This window comes from Schistocerca gregaria, chromosome 8 (assembly GCF_023897955.1).
Source record: "Schistocerca gregaria isolate iqSchGreg1 chromosome 8, iqSchGreg1.2, whole genome shotgun sequence".
In the NCBI taxonomy this organism is placed as follows: domain Eukaryota; kingdom Metazoa; phylum Arthropoda; class Insecta; order Orthoptera; family Acrididae; genus Schistocerca; species Schistocerca gregaria.
This window is the reverse complement of record NC_064927.1, coordinates 160,046,588-160,064,243: the sequence shown is the minus strand read 5'-3', so window position 1 is coordinate 160,064,243 and position 17,656 is coordinate 160,046,588. Positions and strand designations below refer to the sequence as shown.

At 45.8% G+C, this 17,656-nt stretch overlaps 1 protein-coding gene across 1 annotated transcript in view; it reads right to left on the bottom strand.

The window, feature by feature from the left end:
* The window catches only part of LOC126285089 (protein O-mannosyl-transferase TMTC1-like), a 192,159-nt gene that overhangs the window by 144,485 nt on the left and 30,018 nt on the right, over positions 1 to 17,656 (bottom strand). Inside the window, exons 2-3 of the mRNA XM_049984414.1 lie at positions 9,852 to 10,059; positions 60 to 1,280 (exon numbers count right to left, since the gene is read on the bottom strand). Of these exons, the coding sequence (XP_049840371.1) occupies positions 60 to 1,280; positions 9,852 to 9,937 (1,307 nt within the window). The 5' untranslated portion in view covers positions 9,938 to 10,059. The remainder of the gene's footprint in view (positions 1 to 59; positions 1,281 to 9,851; positions 10,060 to 17,656) is intronic.

Genomic DNA, 17,656 nt, shown 5'->3' with positions numbered 1-17,656 from the left:
ATTTCAAATATACCGGTCGTTTTTGAAACACCCTGTATATTCTGCAGGTAGTCACTTACCGACAGGAGTGCGACTCTTCCTTGTTGCTGCCCTCCGCTGTGCAACAGGTGTTCCTCTCTGCCGTCTTCAGAAGCCGTTTCTGATCTTCACCGCTGTCTGTGATTAAATTTTTGTCCTTGAAACACTTCTTCCACCTCCTTCTCAACACATTACTTGCGAGTCTGCCGCTCGCCTCCCTTTTGGCTCTGAAGAGGCTGCGTCTCACAACCTTTTCTTCAAGATGATTGTCGAAGGCGTTCTCGTAGCGCCTCTGGCTCATTGAAAACAACGGCGATGAAGTGACGAACTCAGTGTTGTGATTAGCGTCTCGTGTCGCATCACTGCCTTCGGCGACGTCATTTTCCGTCGGTTCGGTTGACGACCAAGAGGCGAGAGGAACAGTTCCATTGTAGTGTTGCGTTGAAGTGCGAGGTTGTTTGCAACAGGTGGTGTGAGAGGCGGTAATGCGAGTAATTTGTGCCGTGATCGCTTTCGATGGCGGTGTATCGAAGTCAACGGATGTTTTCAAAGGAGCCTGTTGACAAGCGTGTGCGTCCGTACTGGTGTTGTTGTTGGCGTCATTGGACTCAGTGACGATGTCGTTTCGCGCTGACTTGGAACTTGGTCCCAACCAGTCGCCGGATTTATAAGCAGTGCCGTTCATCGTGACTGTGCCGGTCGCAGTGGAGTGAGTGGAGCTGCGGGTCTGGCAAGAGAGGCGGTCGCTCGCCGAGCAGAGAGCGCTACCGAGGAGCCCCTTGGCGGCGGCGAGCGCCCGCCGGAGGGAGCAGCCCTGCGGCCGGTGGACGGGGCCGCCGCAGCCGCGGCAGCGCCGGAGGCGGGCGTCGGCGGCGTCGCGCAGGTCGGCGTGGCGCGCGTAGCACAGCAGCGCCAGCAGGCAGCAGGCGGCGGCGGCGACGTCGGCGCGGCCCACCAGCCCGGCCACGGCCTCGCAGTGCGCCGGGTGCAGCGCGAACGCCGCCCCCGCGACGCCGGGGGCGGCCCGGAGGCGGCGCGCGACGCGCACCAGCAGCGCGGCGCAGAGCGCGTGCAGCGCGGCGTTGGCGGCGTGCCAGCCGCCGCCCAGCAGGTGGTTGGCGCGGAAGCTGAGCACCGCCAGAGGCCGCCACGAGCCGTGCGAGCCGGCCAGCCGCAGCGGCGTGCCCCAGAAGTCCGACGTCGCCAGCCGCCACAGCGACGTCTCGTTGCCCGTCACGTCCGGGTTGCCGAGGATGGCCCGTCTGTGTGGCACCGAAACGGCTTTGTAATGCCCGCGGAACTTTACGGGCGTCAGATGTTTCAACGGAGAGAAAATAAGACAGTGCCTTTTCGTACGCATTATCATAGCCAAACGAAAATGTGAAACGCATCAAAGGCGGTATCAAATTGACCAGCGCAAGTCTGGTATTATAAGAAGAGGTTCATTTGCATCAGAAAATAAGAAAAATATAATTTGTGATTTGGGGGAAAATATTTCTACCAATTCCTGTAGCCAAATAAAGAGCAGAAAATGGACAAGTAATTCGTCTAACAGATCAACATGATCCCTACTTTTACAGAAATACGAGAGGTCTTCGGAAAGTAAGGTCCGGTAGGTCGTGAAATGAAAACCACAGTGAAAATCAAAAGTTTTTTATTCACCACAGTTAGCCACATCTTCCGGCTACCTCTCTGAATAGTCGCTACTCCGACGTAGGCCGTGTCCTACGTAAGCGTTAGAAGCGACCGACACCGAGTGACGTCTGGATACGCTACACTCTAGCGGTAACGGACAGCACCGGCCGGAAAGCTCGGGTGTCCTGTGTGCGAGCAACCATCTTCCGCTACAAGACGGGTGCTTAGAGCCGACAAGCTTTTTCTATAAAACGGTGCCCCTAAACTGTAGAATACTGACGTTGGGGAGTAAGACTACTAAGTTATATTTACTTAGGGAAATAAAGAGCAAAGAAATGGTGTGCATGAAACTGACAAAGAGAGGAATCTTCATGGAGAATCTCATATGCGTCCCTGGTAGCTGAGTGGTCAGAGCGACGAAATGTCACGCCTAACGGCCCCGATTCGATTCTCGGCTGGGTCGGGGACTTTCTCCGCTCAGGAAGTGGGTGTTGTGTTGTCCTTATCGTCATCGTTTCATCCTTGTGGAGACGCAAGACAGCGAAGTGCCGTCAACTCGAAAGAGTGCCACTCGGCGTTTCCATTTTCCATGGGAAATTTGATAATTTATACTATCAACTGCGAGTATTACCATAACAATTTTTGAATAAACGTGAATGAGCAGAGGAGCATTCGTTTATCTCATCAATAAATTAAATACGATCTTTCGCATGATCAAGAACTTTCAAATGCAGATAAATACGGAAGAATGACTGACTATCGGAAGTATAAAGAATGCGCACACAAAATAAGACTGGTGTAACGGTACCGTACACGACTTGTGAATATTCTTACGAAAGGGTTCTGGGTCCAATCCGAGCTCCTTCCTACAATTCTGTGTACTACGTTTTATGTATACTGCTTACACTGCATCAATATGTATATTTTTAAGGTCTTGTCAAAGTCTTGATCTTTAAGTGTATACACACCTATCCCATTATGTCACACGCATTACATTCCTAACAAACGACGATGAGCAATCACGAAATTTTCCAGATATTTGATGTTGCGAACGTAATTCATCAGCAGTCAGAGTTAAGGCCAAGCGAATCAGTTAATCCAAATATTCTGTAAAAGTAAAGTACACAATGTTTTGGAAAGAAAGTCAGATGTTTTGGAAAATGATTTGCCTTGAAGTACGAAAAAAAAAGTATTAAGGAAACGCTGGATGCACCTCATTTTCTGTCCATGATTTCGAGCATAATTAAAAAGCAGGTAAAACTTTCCTCTCATCTATTTTTTTATTTTACTCACATTATTTCACAAAATATTTTACCGATTTCTTTAATTTTTTATTTTCAATTTTTTTTCCATGAAGCAAGATATTACAGATTCCTCGTTTGCCTTCCTAACGACTTCTGTTCTAGAAAATCCTAACTTTGGTACATGACGAGTACCGAAAATAATTCAGATCTTTAGCGAGCAAAGATATCAAGCTCTAAGATGAGGAAGAATAAAATTTTTTCATTGAATATTTTTTTTAAAATCGGCTGATGAGTATTTCATAGCTGCCATCGTGTCCGCTCCACTGCTTTGCCGAGAAGACTCGTAGCTGTCACTCTGTGTTGCGCGTGCTGCAGAGGCAATATTCTAACACGTCTGAATTAAAATCTCGCTAGTTGTAGCAGAGAACACGCAGCGCCACTGATGTCGCTAACGTAGACACTTCCGTAACCATGCCTACGGTGGTGTTTCGTCTTCTGGAGCTATTGCGTGGTCTCGGTCGCTTCCGTCGCTTACGAAGGTCGCGGCCTCAGACATTTGTCGTGACATTGTACTAACTTTCCAGTATCCTCGTCGCACAAAGCGGCCGCCAATGCTTTCCTCCACATCTCTAAGCTGATCTCCCTTTCACTGTTTGTGCAAAAATGTTGTCTTCGTAGGCAGCAGTTCGTGTGAGCAGAAACGAACAACGGAGGAATGCTGTAGGACCGTCTTCACGGCCCCGGCAGAATGCGGCTGACAATTGTCTTGAAGAAAGAAACGCATGACATTTATGTTATGTGGGCTGCATAGCTTCAGGCAAAATTTACACCACATCCACATACTGTTATGTTAGGCATATCTAAGTGGTCACTTTGGACCATGAACTGAAAAGAGCGATGTGAAGCGATCGACAGGCAGACGGAAGACGCTGCCCTACACGTTTGCGCAAAGGTCCAGCGGATTTCCACAGTGGTACCCATTTCGCCCCTAACCGGACCTTACGTTCCGAATATGCCTCGCATATTTAATCTTTTGTGTATTGTGCCTCTATCTGTAAAACAGAAATCCTTACCGCATCTCTTTGCTGTCTGCCTGTCAGTCTGTCTGTCTGTCCGATTGATAAGAACTGATTTTCTACATCTACATTTACATCTACATCTACATACATATATACCCTGCAAGCCGCCGTACCGTACGTGTCGGAGGGTACCCTGTACCACGACTAGTCGTTTCTTTTCCTCTTCAAACCTCTTGTAAAGCGAGGGAAAAACTTGCGTCTGTATCAGCAGTAATTTCACGTGTCTTACCTTCACGGTCCCTACGCGAAATCTATGTTAGCGGCAGTAGGATCTTCCTGTTGTCAGCTTCAAATGCCAGTTCTCTAAGCTTTCTCAGTAGTTCCATAAAATTTCTGGCGTGCAGCAGCATAAATTCGACTTCTTCTTCTCATATTTCTGCTGTTTACTGTCCAGTAGTTTGGATGCAGTGGGGAAGGAAACACTGTTCTGAGCTCCGATGAAGTGCCAGCCAGCACGTTTCTCGTGTTTTCCAAACATACTTTTCGTGTAGGTGAAGGGGTGTACTTACGTGTTCTTGCTTAAATTGCTCTCACTGGTCAATGTGTTTAACAAACAGTTGACCAACCACCATTAATGTTACGGTGTCAGGTGAATCGGTATGTATGTAAGATGCGAGGAAAAACTGTTTCATGTGTGTCTGGTTGCGGACAAAACTGAACAATGTGTTTAAATAATGAATTTGTAAAAAATCACTACAGGCGAAAGGATCTGATGATTTTCCTTCCCCCTTCCGTCCGTCTCTCTCTCTCTCTCTCTCTCTCTCTCTCTCGCTCTCTCTCTCTCTCTCTTGGCCTCACTTTTCACCTGCTATGATTTGTCACAAATGTATTTATTACGTTCAAGTGAGAATCCCTGGAGGGAAGAAGACATTCATTTCGAAGAAAACGTCTGTATATATAAATGAAGATGCTGGGAAAGCAAATGTGACAATAATAAAATCATTCTGAGTGAACAAAACTTGAATATATATATAAAAGAATCAGTATAAGTGGACCTGATTTTTTTCTGGAACGATTTGTCTAAAAGTAAGAAAGAAAGAAGCAATTTACACGCCTTCGAATGATGATCGAAATCACGTAAAGCAAATGGGGTGTTTCAGATATTTCTCTAAACTATTTTTGTTCTTACTTTTAGACAAATCGTTTTCAAACCATTTGACTGATTTATTTTCAATTTGTTACTTGTTTGGAACTACTAGTGAATAACTTTTGAAGTGTCACGAGGCCATTACCGGATAACATCACTACATTCAAAGTGGATCACAGTTAATGGGAGGAGAGGGGTAGAGGGGATTTATCTAATGAGGAACGTTCATAAAGCTTAGTTTGTTTCGATGTACAGAACTTTTATAATATTCTATTTGAAATTACAACTTGTTTACAGTCTTAGCTTCTGAGTTAACTTTTTTAAACTATTGTGTACCTTTGTCACACAGTAAATAAATTATGGTTATCTTCTACTGTTTCCTATTATATGATACTTAAAACAACGATAAAGTAGTTAATGAATTTAGATTGCTGTATCACACGAGTAGGTTAAAACATATGCAAAGGAGCATAAACTACTAGGATTCCTTATCCGTGGTTGAAGGCACGTGCTTAGTGATTGTTCCTCAGGTTGTTTCTCCTATACATTTTACTTAAGAAATAGCTGACCAATTTCCATTAATGCCAAAGCAACTGTGTCTAAATGACCACTTTCTTAAAAACTGTTTCATGAGCTTTCAGTTGCGGACCCAACATAATAACATCATGGTAACGTAATAAATACATTTGTGACAAATCGTTACAGGTGAAAAGTGAGGCAGAGAGAGAGAGAGAGAGAGAGAGAGAGAGAGAAAGAGAGAGAGAGAGACGGACGGAAGGGGGCAGGAAAATCATCAGATCCTTTCGCCTGTAGTGATTTTTTACAAATTCATTATTTAAACACATTGTTCAGTTTTGTCCGCAACTAGAAACACATGAAACAGTTTTTCCTCACATCTTACATACATACCGATTCACCTGACACCGTAACATTAATGGTGGTTGGTCAACTGTTTGCTAAACACATTGACCAGTGAGAGCAATTTAAGCAAGAACACGTAAGTACACCCCTTCACCTACACGAAAAGTATGTTTGGAAAACACGAGAAACGTGCTGACTGGCACTTCATCGGAGCTCAGAACAGTGTTTCCTTCCGCACTGCCTCCAATCATCCTTCATGACAATGCACGATGCCACACGGTGAATCCCGTGCAAAAGATCCTGCGTACGTGGAGGTGGAAGATACTGGAACATTCACTGTATTCAGCCGACATCAGCCAGTGCTGTTACGACCTGTTCGCCATAATGAAGGTAACTCTTCGTAGCACAAACACAAGGGAGGACATCGTCTGTGTCGTGTGGGGGGGATCCTTAATGAATGTGTTGACGGTGTACGGTGTCTTCCATCCGAGTGGGGAAAGCTGACCGAAGCAATTATATTGAGGTAATGTAAAACGGTTAATGTATGTCAACGAAGTCTGGTATGAATTGTGACCGTGCTGCCGCCACGTTTTATCCGACCCATGGACTTCTATTTCACAGCGTTCAGTAAGCGGTGTCTTCCAAGAATGTGTTTCACTTCCCTAGAATTCACCAAACGAACAGAAGCCATCCATTCGCCATGCTACAAACTATCAAACGCGCTCGTACAGTTTCATGTCACTTTGCAACATTACTCCTAGATATTTAGCCGCTGTCTCTCTTTCGAGCAGCAGACCACTAATACAGTATTCGAGCATTACAGGAATGTTTTCCAAACTCGTTTGCATTTCCTATTGGCTTTTCATTTTTAGAGAAATCTGCCATTCATGACGCCAAATAGAAATTCAGTTTCAGTCATGCTGCGTCCTCGACCAGTCACTCAGCCACGAAACTTTCCCGTACACCATAGTGTCATCAGCAAACAGTTGTAGAATGCTGCTCACCATATCTGTCAAACGATTAATGTGCATGGAGTACAAGAGCAGTCCTGTCACACTTCCCTGGGGCACTCCTGTCGATATCTTTGTCTCTGATAGTGAGTAACTTTTACTAGCATCTACTCTTGGGTGGTCGAAGTTAAGAGAACTTTGACTATCGAAACATTTTAAGCAGTTGTGCTAAAATTTATTTGTATCAGTGTTTCTAATAAGGCCATGTTTTCGGAAGAAATTTCTTGTAGCATACATACCTACATACACACTTGCTATAGTTTTGATTCTACAACTTACAACGCACTGTGTTCCTATACCTGTACCATCTGTGGACTGTTTCAGTTACGTATTTCTGTCTGTCACTCAGTAATAGAAAAAAATGGCTCTATGGGAGTTGACATCTGAGGTCATCAGTCCCCTAGACTTAGTACTACTTAAACCTAACTAACCAGCCGGCCGGAGTGGCCGTGCGGTTCTGGGCGCTACAGTCTGCAGCCGAGCGACCGCTACGGTCGCAGGTTCGAATCATGCCTCGGGCATGGATGTGTGTGATGTCATTAGGTTAGTTGGGTTTAACTAGTTCTAAGCGACTGATGGCCTCAGAAGTTAAGTCCCATACTGCTCAGAGACATTTGAATCAATTGGAACTCACTAACCGAAGGACATCACACACGCCCGAGCCAGGATTCGAACCTGCGACCGTAGCAGCCGCTTGGTTCCAGCCTGAAGCGCCTGGAAGCGCTCGGTCATAGGCCTTTCAGTAAAAAAATGCGAAGACCATTAAATAAATAATGCAACACCTTTTTCCCCTCCAAGTTTCGGTGGAAATATTTCAGACTTTGAAGGGGGAATTATGGAATATTCCCGATTCAACCCCTATAGTTTCATGAATTTACAATAGCCTTCAAAATGGCCTGTGTAACAGAGGTGCGTTCGAAGCAGAGAGCTGTCACTGAGTTTCTTTTGGCGGAAGACCAGAGCACCGCAGATATTCATAGGCGCTTGCAGAATGTCTGCGGAGACCTGGCAGTAAGCGAAAGCAAGGTGAGTTCTTGGGCGCGGCATCTGTCATCACCGGAACAAGGTCGTGCAAACCCGGCCGGCCGCTCACAGCTGTGGCTCCGGTAGTCCTGGAACTTGCGGACACTTTCATTCGAGGTCACTGAGGGATCACAGACACCTCGCTGGTCAGTCGGACGTCTCTCTTGGTAGTGCTGAAACAGTCGTCCATCACTTTTGGTAGTCCAAGGTGCGTGGCGGATGTCGCACCTCCGACTTCCATCTGTTTGGTCCAATGAAGGATGCACTCTGTTGGAAGCAGTATTTAGATGAAGGGCATGCTATTGATGCAGCAAGACGTTGGCTTCGACGTCGACCAGTAGGGTGTTACCATACAGGCATTCGGGCCCTCCCAGTAAGGTGGTGTAACGCCGTGGCATTCAACGGATATTATACACTACTGGCCATTAAAGTTTGTACACCAATAAGAAATGCAGATGAAAACGGGTATTCATTCGACAAATATATTATACTAGAACTCACATGTGATTACATTTTAGCGCAATTTCGGTGCATAGACACGGAGAAATCAGTACCCAGAACAATCGCCTCTGGCCGTAATAACGGTCTTGATACGCCTGGGCACTGAGTAAAAACAGAGCGTGGATGGCGTGTACAGGTACAGCTTCCCATGCGGCTTCAACACGATACCACAGTTTATCAACAGTAGAGACTGACGTATGGTGACGAGCCAGTTGCTCGGCCACCATTGAACAGACGTTTTCAATTGGTGGGAGATCTGGAGGATGTGTTTACAAAGGCAGCAGTTGAAAATTTTCTGTAGCCGGAAAGGCCCGTACAGGACCTGCAACATGCTCTCGTATGTTATCCTGCTGAAATGTAGGGTTTCGCAGGGATCGAACGAAGGGTAGAGCCACGGCTCTTAACACATCTCAAATGTAACGTCCACTGTTCAAAGTGCCGTCAATGCGAACAAGAGGTGACCGAAACAGGTAACCAATGGCACCCCATACCATCACGCCGGCCGATGACGAATACACGCTTCCAATGTGCGTTAACCGCGATGTCGCCAAACAGGGATGCGACCATCATGATGCTGTAAGCAGAAACTGGATTCATACGAAAAAATGACGTTTTGCCATTCGTGCACCCAGTTTCGTCGTTAAGAAGAGCATCGCAGGCTCTCCTGTCCGTGATGCAGCGTCATGTGTAACCGCAGCCATGGTCTCTTGATAGTCCATGCTGCGGCAAAGGTCGTCGAACTGTTCGTGCAGATCGTTGTTGTACTGTAAACGTCCCCATCTGTTGGTTCAGGAATCGAGACATGGCTGCACGATCCGTTACAGCCATGAGGATAAGATGCCTGTCAATCCGACTGCTAGTGATACGAGGCCGTTGGGCTCCAGCACGGCGTTCCGTATTACCCTCCTGAACTCATCGGTTCCATATTCTGCAAACAGTCACTGGATCTCAACCAACGCGACCAGCAATGTCGCGATACCATAAACCGCAATCGCGATAGGCTACAATCCGATCTTTATCAAAGTCGGAAACGTGATGGTACGCATTTCTCCTTGCACGAGGCATCACAACAACGTTTCACCAGGTAACGCCGGACAACTGCTATCTTTGTATGTGAAATCGGTTGGAAAATATCCTGATGTCAGCACGTTGTAGGTGTAGGTGTGTGAATGCTCTGAAAAACTAATCATTTGCATATCACAGCATCTTCTTTCTGTCGGTTAAAGTTCGCGTCTGTAGCACGTCATCTTCGGGGTGTAGCAATTTCAATGGTTAATGGCCAGTAGTGTAGAAACAAAGTGAAATATTATAGAAACAAGTGACACAGACTTTCTCTCTCTACGACATGTCACTTTTTCGCAACAAGCTCCGTACACACGGGTGGACTACGTACCTGTCGTCGTAGACGAAGCCGGCGTCCAGCGTGTTGTAGTAGGCGGCGGCGGCGAGCAGCGCGCACGCAGCGGCCGTGCCGTCCATCTAGATAAGGGCGGCCGCGTCACACCAGCAGACTACCTGTTGCCTCTCGCGCCCACACTTGTTGGCTGCAGACACCCCGACAGGGGTAGCGGGGCGACAGGCGCGCTCACGGAGGCGGACGACTGCCGACAAACAAAATGGAAAGCACACTTAGGAAATGCGTTGGTCAGTAATTTCAATTTTCTTATGTCTTTTGTGTAACTACGACGCATAATATACAGAGTGTCTATAAAATCCCTCTTTCATTTCTAAAATTCATAATTTGGAAACTGTTAGAGATAGCGTCCCAAAGAAAGCAGGTGCTGACAGATGTGAAAATTACCGAACTATCAGTTTAATAAGCCACAGCTGCAAAATACTAACACGAATGGAAAACTAGTAGAAGCCGACATCGGGGAAGATCAGTTTGGATTAAGTAGAAATACTAGAACACGTGAGGCAATACTGACCTTACGACTTATATTAGAAGAAAGGCTAATGAAAGGCAAACCTACGTTTCTAGCATTTGTAGACTTAGAGAAAGCTTTTGACAATGTTGACTGGAATACTCTTTTTCAAATTCTAAAGGCGGCAGGGGTAAAATACAGGGAGCGAAAGGCTATTTACAATTTGTACAGAAACCATATGCTAGTTATAAGAGTCGAGGGGCATCAAAGGGAAGCAGTGGTGGGGAAGGGAGTAAGACAGGGTTGTAGCCTCTCCTCGATGTTATTCAATCTGTATATTGAGCAAGCAGTGAAGGAAACAAAAGAAAAATTCTCAGTAAGTATTAAAATCCATGGAGAAAAAAAAAAAAAAACTTTGAGGTTCGCCGATGACATTGTAATTCTGTCAGAGACAGCAAAGGACTTGAAAGAGCAGTTGAATGGAATGGACAGTGTCTTGAAAGGAGGATATAAGATGAACATCAACAAAAGCAAAACGAGGATAATGGAATTTAGTCGAATTAAATCGGGTGATGCTGAGGGAATTAGATTAGGAAATGAGACACTTAAAGTAGTAAAGGAGTTTTGCTATTTAGGAAGTAAGATAACTGATGATGGTCGAAGTAGAGAGGATATAAAATGTAGACTGGCAATGGCAAGGAAAGCGTTTCTGAAGAAGAGAAATTTGTTAACATCGAATATAGATTTATGTATCAGGAAGTCGTTTCTGAAAGTATTTGTTTGGAGTGTAGCCATGTATGGAAGTGAAATATGGACTATAAATAGTTTGGACAGGAAGAGAATAGAGGCTTTCGAACTGTGGTGCTACAGAAGAATGCTGAAGATTAGATGGGTAGATCACATAACTAATGAGGAAGTATTGAGTAGGATTTGGGACAAGAGAAGTTTGTGGTAGAACTTGACTAGAAGAAGGGATCGGTTGGTAGGACATGTTCTGAGGCATCAAGGGATCACCCATTTAGTATTGGAGGGCAGCGTGGAGGGTAAAAATCGTAGAGGGAGACCAAGAGATTAATACACTAACCAGATTCAGAAGGATGTAGGTTGCAGTAGGTACTGGGACATGAAAAAGCTTGCACAGAGAGTAGCATGGAGAGCTGCATCAAACCAGTCTCAGGACTGAAGACCACAACAACAACAACATAGAGATAGAGTCCGCGGTTTGTTGCAAAGCGTTTAACATATCTCATATTTTTTTATGTTTCAGTGCATCACAATGGCGACAGGCCAGAAGAAGGCGGCGTGTATATTTTGCGCTTAAGAGCCCGTTTTTATCAGATCTGTTGATGTATTTACTCTTTTCATCGTTCCTGAATGTTTGTAACGGCATCACGGAATCACCGTATACAAGCGATTACGCCTTTCGAGAACGAAGCGTACATGGTTCAAGCATTAAAGCCGAACGATTGACCTGTTCAGTATGCAGTGGCATATTCCTAGTTGGCCTCCATAGAAGCTGTCACTGACTACCTGAAAAAGTACATGATTTCAAATGAAGCAATTTTACAAATTGTAGGACACGTAAATCGCCACAAGATTGGGATTTTAAGGTCCGAAAATCCACACAACAAACGTAAGCACATCCGCGATTGTCCGAAGATTAGTCTTTGGTTTTGCTTAATACGCCATAGGGTCTTAGACCTAATTTTTCTTGACAGAACAAACCATGTATACCTGAACGTGCTCGAACAGTTTCCGCTAGCACAGACCAAAGAGCTGCAGGCGTCCGCTGTCTTCCAGAATGTTCTTGTACCATGACGTTTAACTTGCAAACCGGCTGCTGTGTTGAGCGGTTCTAGGCGCTTCAGTCCGGAACCGCGCTGCTGCTACGGTCGCAGGTTCGAATCCTGCCTCGGGCATGGATATGTGTGATGTCCTTAGGTTAGTTAGATTTAAGTTGTTCTAAGTCTAGGGGACTGATGACCTAAGATGTCAAGTCCCATAGTGCTTATAGCCATTTGAACCATTTCTGAACTTGCAGAATATGCTGTATGACAATTTTCTGAGAGGTAGATGGGTCGTGATAGTTCCATATTTTCATTCCATTAGACATCTTCTTGTCAGGTTGCGTCAAGGCCAGCCCGTACGCAACACCAATCAACTATCCTTCGTGCGCGAATCAATGAAGCAATTAGAACTGTTGATTCAGCTGTGGTAACCATACATAAGCAGTACTCGAATATCCGCCTCGACGTTCTACGAGCTACGGGTGGGGCACACGCTGACATTGGGGCACACAAGGTAAAAAAAATTGCAATCTGCTATCGGTTTCACAGCATATCACAATGTTCCATCTCTTGTAGCCTCCAAGTTATGAGTTATCGGTGTGGTAGTGGACTGTATGGACAGCGAGTACAATATTTAAAAGAAAGTAGAGGGAAAAACAGAATAATGTACCAGCCAAAACGGTATATATCATTGTCTCTCATGAAGTTATGTCAAGATGCGAATGTGAAGTCTCAGCCACTTATTATGAATTCTTGCCATCAGGACACTTTTACTTACCTAATGATAGGTCTAGTGGAGAAAGCAAAAGTAAGTGGGGAAAATTTCTCACATGTACACACTAAATTATTGGACGGACATCGTTGGAGAAGCAAAGTGAAGGTTTCTCGTATTTGACGTCAATGTAATGAAATCCTCAGACTCATTATTATTCATCAAGTTGGAAATTTCAGTGAAGGACAGGAAAAACTCGTTGATAGTTGTGGCATCAACTGGCTGACCATGAGATGGTTATATTATAAAACAGAATATCCTTTTACCCTAATGTTTAAGCAGACTCTGAACCGTAGTGTACAATTTGTTCTCTTCTTGTCTGATTATTATCTGAGCCGTTTATCGCCTTACGTTGGATTAAGGACAAGGTGGTTCTCCAGTCAAATACTTCCACTAAAAAACCTAAAATTTAAATATGTATTCAGTGTTAACAAATTTATCTTGTTTGTTAACTTTTTACATTGCTGCCGGCCGGGGTGGCCGAGCGGTTCTAGGCGCTAGAGTCTAGAACCGCGCGACCGCTGCCTCTGGCATGGGTGTATCTGATGTTCTTAGGTTAGTTAGGTTTAGGTAGTTCTAAGTTCTAGGGTACTGATGACTTCAGAAGTTAAGTCCCATAGTGCTCAGAGCCATTTTTTTTTTTTTTTTACGTTGCTGTTGCCGGCCCACATTTTATGTCTCTTCTCCCTCTGCTATCATCAATTACTTCGTTGCTCAAATGACAGAACTTATCTATAACTTGTATTGTCCCACTTCCTAAGCTCGGTCGCTCCAGATCGATTCATTAATTTCGACTACATCCCATCACCCTTGCTTTGCTAATATTACTCTGGGACCGGGCCCTTCGTACGGAGCGTTGACAAAAGAATGTTGGTGATTTTCGTTCTCTTACCACCCACAATTGTGCCCTGGATGTGCGAAAATGTTGAGGGGAGGGGGATGGGGAGGCGAGGCGCAGTTTTTCAGAGGAGACATCCTCCTTTTTGCCCATTATCCGTGTCTGACCAAACAATTCCCGTCCGACAACCAAAAGTATGCCAGAGCTGTACTATACAAGAGAGAAGCGTCGGTCTAGACACTCAGATCATGACAAAGGAGATGGCTAATATCTTCTAAGGCTCAAGTCTTACCTTAAGCATGACAGGCATCGAACATTCAGAGAATTTTATAGAAAAATATATAATGGGAGTTCTAATGAGCAATTTATTAACACATATTGTATGAAAATTAATCTACTAAAATTATAGATTCAAACGTATAGCAGTCGCAATAATTAATAAATGATGTACATGAAGCTTCCTGGCAGATTAAAACTTTGTGCCGGGCCGAGACCCAAACTAGGGGACCGAGCGAGGCGACGCAGTCGCTAGCACACTGGACTCGCATTCGGGAGGACGACGGTTCAATCCCGTCTCCGGCCATCCTGATTTAGGTTTTCCGTGATTTCCCTCAATCGTTTCAGGCAAATGCCGGGATGGTTCCTTTGAAAGGGCACGGCTGATTTCCTTCCCAATCCTTCAATAACCCGAGCTTGCGCTCCGTCTCTAATGACCTCGTTGTCGACGGGACGTTAAACTAACCACCACCACGAACTAGGGGCCTTTGCCTTTGAGGCACAAGTGCTCTACCAACTTTTTTTTATCTCATTTTGTTCTATTTTGTTCGTTGTATGTGATCGGGGCTGACGTCTCATGACACCCGTTCAGGTTGTTCGTTGAACCGTTTACTCAGTTTTTTTTTTATTACAGAGGGTAGCTAAACCCTCTTACGGGACACGCTGAGCTACCGTGCCGGCAAACTGCGTGCCCGACCGCGACTCTCGTCCTCACAGCTTTACCTCTGCCAGTACCTCGTCTCTTACCTCCCAGAAGCTCTCCTGCGAACCTTGCAGAAACAGCACTCCTGAAAGAAAGGATATGCGGAGACATGGCTTAGCCACAGCCTGGGGGATGTTTCCAGAAAGAGATTTTCTCTCTGCAGCGCACACTTCGTTGCAGAGTGAAAATCTCATTGTGGAATGATGTACATACTCGTATATTAAAAACGTGATTCCAGCTTTATACCAACTATAGTCGTTATTGCTTACGTCCTCTCGTTACAACTGATTTATTTGTTTGCCGACTGATATTGAGCTACACTTCCAAAACATGTTACTTGATTCAATAAATCTTAATGTAAATGAATTTCACGCGCTCAAAGACGAGAAACCTATATTTGTCCGCTTGCCTAGGGCATGTATATAGAATAGGATGAGTGTTTAACTTTGTGCAGTAGTAACGCTTACATTTCGCAGTTATAACTTTTACCGTCATATATTGAGGGCCTGTTACATAAAGGTTTTATGTATCTCATAACAGTCAGAAATACAGGATGCTAGCGGTCTAAGTGCAGATATTTCTATTAGTGACTGAGAACAGTGTACATCAGTATTTACTTCATTTGGAGAGTAGTAATTATACACTCCTGGAAATTGAAATACGAACACTGTGAATTCATTGTCCCAGGAAGGGGAAACTTTATTGACACATTCCTGGGGTCAGATACATCACATAATCACACTGACAGAACCACAGGCACATAGACACAGGCAACAGAGCATGCACAATGTCGGCACTAGCACAGTGTATATCCACCTTTCGCAGCAATGCAGGCTGCTATTCTCCCATGGAGACGATCGTAGAGATGCTGGATGTAGTGCTGTGGAATGGCTTGCCATGCCATTTCCACCTGGCGCCTCAGTTGGAGCAGCGTTCGTGCTGGACGTGCAGACCGCGTGAGATGACGCTTCATCCAGTCCCAAACATGCTCAATGGGGGACAGATCCGGAGATCTTGCTGGCCAGGGTAGTTGACTTACACCTTCTAGAGCACATTGGGTGGCACGGGATACATGCGGACGTGCATTGTCCTGTTGGAACAGCAAGTTCCCTTGCCGGTCTAGGAATGGTAGAACGATGGGTTCGATGACGGTTTGGATGAACCGTGCACTATTCAGTGTCCCCTCGACGATCACCAGAGGTGTACGGCCAGTGTAGGAGATCGCTCCCCACACCATGATGCCGGGTGTTGGCCCTGTGTGCCTCGGTCGTATGCAGTCCTGATTGTGGCGCTCACCTGCACGGCGCCAAACACGCATACGACCATCATTGGCACCAAGGCTGAAGCAACTCTCATCGCTGAAGACGACACGTCTCCATTCGTCCCTCCATTCACACCTGTTGCGATACCACTGGAGGCGGGCTGCACGATGTTGGGGCATGAGCGGAAGATGGCCTAACGGTGTGCGGGACCGTAGCCCAGCTTCATGGAGACGGTTGCGAATGGTCTTCGCCGATACCCCAGGAGCAACAGTGTCTCTAATTTGCTGGGAAGTGGCGGTGCGGTCCCCTTACGGCACTGCGTAGGATCCTACGGTCTTGGCGTGCATCCGTGCGTCGCTGCGGTCCGGTCCCAGGTCGATGGGTACGTGCACCTTCCTCCGACCACTGGCGACAACATCGATGTACTGTGGAGACCTCACGCCCCACGTGTTGAGCATTTCAGTACGTCCACCCGGCCTCCCGCATGCCCACTATACGCCCTCGCTCAAAGTCCGTCAACTGCACATACGGTTCACGTCCACGCTGTCGCGGCATGCTACCAGTGTTAAAAACTGTGATGGAGCTCCGTATGCCACGGCAAATTGACAGACACTGACGGCGGCGGTGCACAAATTTTGCGCAGCTAGCGCCATTCGACGGCCAACACCGCGGTTCCTGGTGTGTCCGCTGTGCCGTGCGTGTGATCATTGCTTGTACAGCCCTCTCGCAGTGTCCGGAGCAAGTATGGTGCATCTGACACACCGGTGTCAATGTGTTCTTTTTTCCATTTCCAGGAGTGTAGATATTGGGAGTAATACGTTTCTAGATTGGTTTGTACGTGGAAGCTCACGTGCGAAGAGCAAATCATAAATGCGCGAAAATTGTGAGGGTCGAACATGGAGGGGGGCGGCTGCATGTCATTCGTTGAAACGTCTATGCGTGGACGCAAAATAGTGAGTGTATACAGATAGACGTAGTGCGCTTGATGGTGCAGCAACGACCGTACAGAAAATATCAGTGAATGAAGTATGTAACGCGGTTGCGGGAAAACAGTTCCATACGGAGAAACAACAATTATCACATTGAAGGTATTGTTTATTAAAGTACTACTGATGGCATTACCTGCATTTATACCCCAAAACTAAACTCCGGCTGAACAGGCCATGAAGGCCCGACGGTAGCGACCAGCCACCGTGTGATCCTCAGCCTACAGGCGTCACTGGATGCGGGTACAGAGGGCATTTGGTCAGCACACCGTTCTCCCAGGCGTATATCAGTTTACGAGACCGGAGCCGCTATTTCTCAGTCAAGTAGTCCTCAGTTTGCTCAAAGGGCTGAGTGCTCCCCGCTTTCCAAAAGCACTCGGCAGACCGGATAGTCACCCATCCAAGATAACAGCTCTTAACTTCGGTGATCTAACGGTAAACGGTGTTACCATTGCTGGAAAGCCGTTGGCCATCCTGTATATAAGGCAAGCCATGTGCCACTCTCTCAGAGCTGATGCGATTTAGTCACATTTGCACTTATTTTGTTTCCTTCGCTTTAAATCTTGTTTAATCTTTCGAAATTATTCCGTTATCTGTAACGAAAATAGTTAAATGGTAGAGATTAATTATTTTCCTGACTTTTACAAAACATCTAAAGCAGCTACTTGTTCACTTGTTGCTCCCACAACCTGTTGTGGTTGGCAAGAGA